The following is a 3,200-nucleotide window of genomic DNA, read 5'->3' as shown; positions in this document are numbered from 1 at the left end:
ACACCGACGCTGCCACCTCACCCCCGGGTGCCCATGAGCCTCGACTCCCGCGGCCGGGCCAGGCCGGCCCCGCTCTCTCCCCAGCGCCCGCGGCCTCCGCTCAGCCGCGCTCCGGGGCGGGACGGGCACTTGTCCCGGGACGGTCCCGGGGCCCTAGGAGCGGCCAGTCCCGGGCCTGAGGGTCCGCGGAGACCGCCCGCAGCCGAGGTCCTGCTCGCCGGGCCCGACGCGAGTCCGAGAACCGGCCGCCCTCCCCGCCGCCACGGCCGCCCTGCCCCCGGCGGCGGGGCACCCCCAGCCCGGGACCCGCCGCGGCTCCGCTCGGCTCGGCCCGCAGGGGCGGCGGCCGCCGGCGGTCCCGGGCCGATGCCGGCGGTCACACGTCGCGGCTGTCCTCCCGCTTGACGCCGTCCGCCGCCGCCTTCAGCTTCTTGTTCTGGTGTGTCTTGACGTGCTTGGCCAGGTGGTCGCTGCGCATGAAGCGCTTCCCGCACTCGGGGCAGACGAAGCGCTTCTCGCCCGTGTGAGTCCGCAGGTGCCGCTGCAGCTCGTCGGAGCGGGTGAAGCTCTTCCCGCAGAAGAGCCAGTTGCAGACGAAGGGCCGCTCGCCCGTGTGCCAGCGCAGGTGCGCCTTCAGGTGCGAGGTCTTGCCGTACACCTTTCCGCAGCCGGGGATGTGGCAGATGTGCTGTTTCTTCTTGCCCGGCTCCGCCTCCGGGGCGCTGCCCGCGGCCGACTGGCAGTTGGGGCAGCGGCAGCGGCGGCACCTCCTGGCCGTGGCCGCCAGGGGAGACTTGGTCTGCAGCAGGGCGGCGATCTGCGTCTGGTACTGGGCGAAGTCCGAGTGCCCCAGCACCAGGCTCCGCGGCAGCGTCGCGGCCGCGGGGAAGCGGTGGCCGCAGCCGCCCGGAGCACTGGCCTGCTGGATGCTCCACCAGGGGATGTCCTCGGGCGGCGGGTTGGGCGACAGCTGCCGGCAGGGCTGGGCGGGCGGCAGCAGGTTGGAGTACCCGGGCGGTAGGGCGGCCTGGGCGGCGTAGGGGACGTAGGCGGGCGGACAGCTGGACGGCAGGGCGGCCATGGAGGAGGGCAGCATCTTGACGGGGGAGAACTCATAAGGGTAGGAGGGGTCGGCCGGGGGGGTGAGGGGCAGTTCGTGCGACCCCCCGAAGGAGGGCTGCAGGTGGTTCTTCTGAGGGGTCAGTCCCAGGCTGGGATGCGGCGGCGGCAGCCCCCCTGGGGAGTGCGCCGGCATCTCGCCGCTCCACGGATGGAAGATCCTAGAGGGGGATCCCAGTGTCGGGTCGTAGGAGACCGGCAGGAAATCCGAGGGCGCTGCGCCCGGCTGTCCGATCCGACTACAGGTAGCGGCCAGAAGAGCCAGGGGCGAGTGTTTGGCCAAGTCTGGGGAGGCGCTGGGGGTGCGGTCCTGCGCAGGAACGGGAGGGATGGAAAGAGGGAAGAGAGCCCGTTACTCGCCGCCCGCCGCCACCGACCCGCGGGAAACTTCCCGCGCCGCTGCCCGTGCGCGGACGAGCTCGCCCCGCCGCTCCCGCATGGCCGGCAAACTTTCCGAAAACAACGCGCGCCCAGCGAGCAGGACGGGCCCGGCCCCCCCGCCCCGCCCAGAGACCGGTGCAGCCGGCCCCGCCACCGCTCCTGGGCCGAGGAAGCGGCTGCTGTGGGCAGGGGCCAGCCCCCGTGCCCCTCACCCTCCTTGCCACGGAGCACCGTCCGGAATTACTCCCGGGCTGCTGGTGGGAGAGGGAAGCTGCCGGCCCGAGGAGCCCGAGCCCGGCCTCCTCACTCCCGCGGAGGTCGCCACCTACCTCTGCGGGCCGCCCGCGGGGTGAAGCCCCAGGAGGGGTCACAACCGCGGGACACGGCGCCTCGTGAGCCGCACCGGGCGCGGGTACTGACCTGGAGGAAAGCCTGGAGGGAGTCGTTCCGGAGGACGGCCACCGCGGCCATGGCTACTGCGCCCGGGGCGAAGGGAAGGCGCCAGGGCACTGCTGAGGCATGAGGACGCCGAGGGGAAGACGAGAAGCTGCCCAGTTTCCTTCTCTCTCCCCCTCTTCTCTCCCGTTCCTTCTGATCTCTTCGCCTCCGTGCGCGTCCCACCCCCCCGCGCTGCGCGATCTCCGCGGACTGTCTGACTGCGCCAGGATCACCTCCAAGAATTTGATAAGGACTTTGCTGGGCCGCCAACCAGTCAGAGGGAAGATTTATGGCTTTGAAGTTTGCCGCTACCCAATCATCAAAGAATAGCGGCTCTTTCAGAAGCGAAAGCAAATCCTTTGAATCCACAAAGCTCCTATGGTGTGTTTGTTGGTCTGGATAAAAGAACTGATTATTAGGGGGGATGGGAAGGGAGGAGATAAAGGCGGGACAATTAATGAAGTAATCACTATGTGGGAAATGTATATACACAAATAATTGGATTTTCTTGATCAAAGGACCCCTTACCGCCTAGAGACCCTCGCCTTGGATGTGCAAGACACTGGATTCCCCCCTCCTTTTTTTCTTTTTTTTTTTTTTGGCAATTAAGGATTTGTGGCAGAACCCTAAAGTGACAACGTGTCTGTTATCGCTCGACAAATCTGCCTCCGGATCCCTCTGATAGTGTTTAATGACCCAAAGTAACAGAACACAGCGAGTTCACCTGATCGGGGCTGGTCGATCCCAGCCGTAAAACTTCCCTCGAGTAATTGTCGGTGGTTCCTCCCCGCTCCCTCCCTCCGCCCGCCCTTCCCCCGAGGCTGAGGGATATGCCCTCGATATGACTCCGCAAATAACTGCGCATTTTCTCCTCTAGTAGCGGGGTTTGTTTCGCTTCGCTCCGCCAGCACTGCCCCCTCGTTACCGGGAGCCCCCGCCTGGCGCGGGGCCAGGCCAGGCGCCCAGCCGGGCCCGGGGAGGGGCGGCGGGCTGCCACAGGCTGCAAGCGCTCCCGCAGACAGACACCGACAAACCGGGCAGCCGGGAAAACGAAGGGAAAAGTTTCCTCTTCCCTAGCGGCAGTCGGGTATGAAAGACGTAGTTCCTTTAAATGCAGACCGGAGTCTCTCCTGGCGGGCCTGCTGAGCCGGCCTGCCTGCGCCGGGGGCGAGTGCGGGTCGGGGGCTCCTCGGGAACACCGACGATGCTGCCTGGTCTCAGCCTCACTCGCTCGACCACCTCCTGCCACAAAGCCTAACTCG

At 67.4% G+C, this 3,200-nt stretch overlaps 1 protein-coding gene across 1 annotated transcript; it reads right to left on the bottom strand.

Moving 5' to 3' along the window:
- Window positions 1–298: 298 nt before the first annotated feature.
- SP5 (Sp5 transcription factor) lies at window positions 299–2,534 on the bottom strand. The gene is made up of 2 exons (XM_027733642.2): window positions 1,921–2,534; window positions 299–1,429 (listed from the first exon to the last, which is right to left on the bottom strand). The coding sequence occupies exons 1-2, from the start codon at window positions 1,969–1,971 to the stop codon at window positions 377–379; spliced, it is 1,104 nt and encodes a 367-aa protein (XP_027589443.1). The 5' UTR covers window positions 1,972–2,534; the 3' UTR covers window positions 299–376.
- Between the last annotated feature and the right edge of the window lie 666 nt (window positions 2,535–3,200).

The sequence above is a fragment of the Pipra filicauda genome, unplaced genomic scaffold (assembly GCF_003945595.2).
Source record: "Pipra filicauda isolate LSUMZ 115617 unplaced genomic scaffold, ASM394559v2 scaffold5_size6683894_pilon, whole genome shotgun sequence".
NCBI lineage: Eukaryota > Metazoa > Chordata > Aves > Passeriformes > Pipridae > Pipra > Pipra filicauda.
The sequence above is the reverse complement of the archived record's forward strand: the minus strand, read 5'-3'. Positions and strand labels throughout refer to the sequence as shown.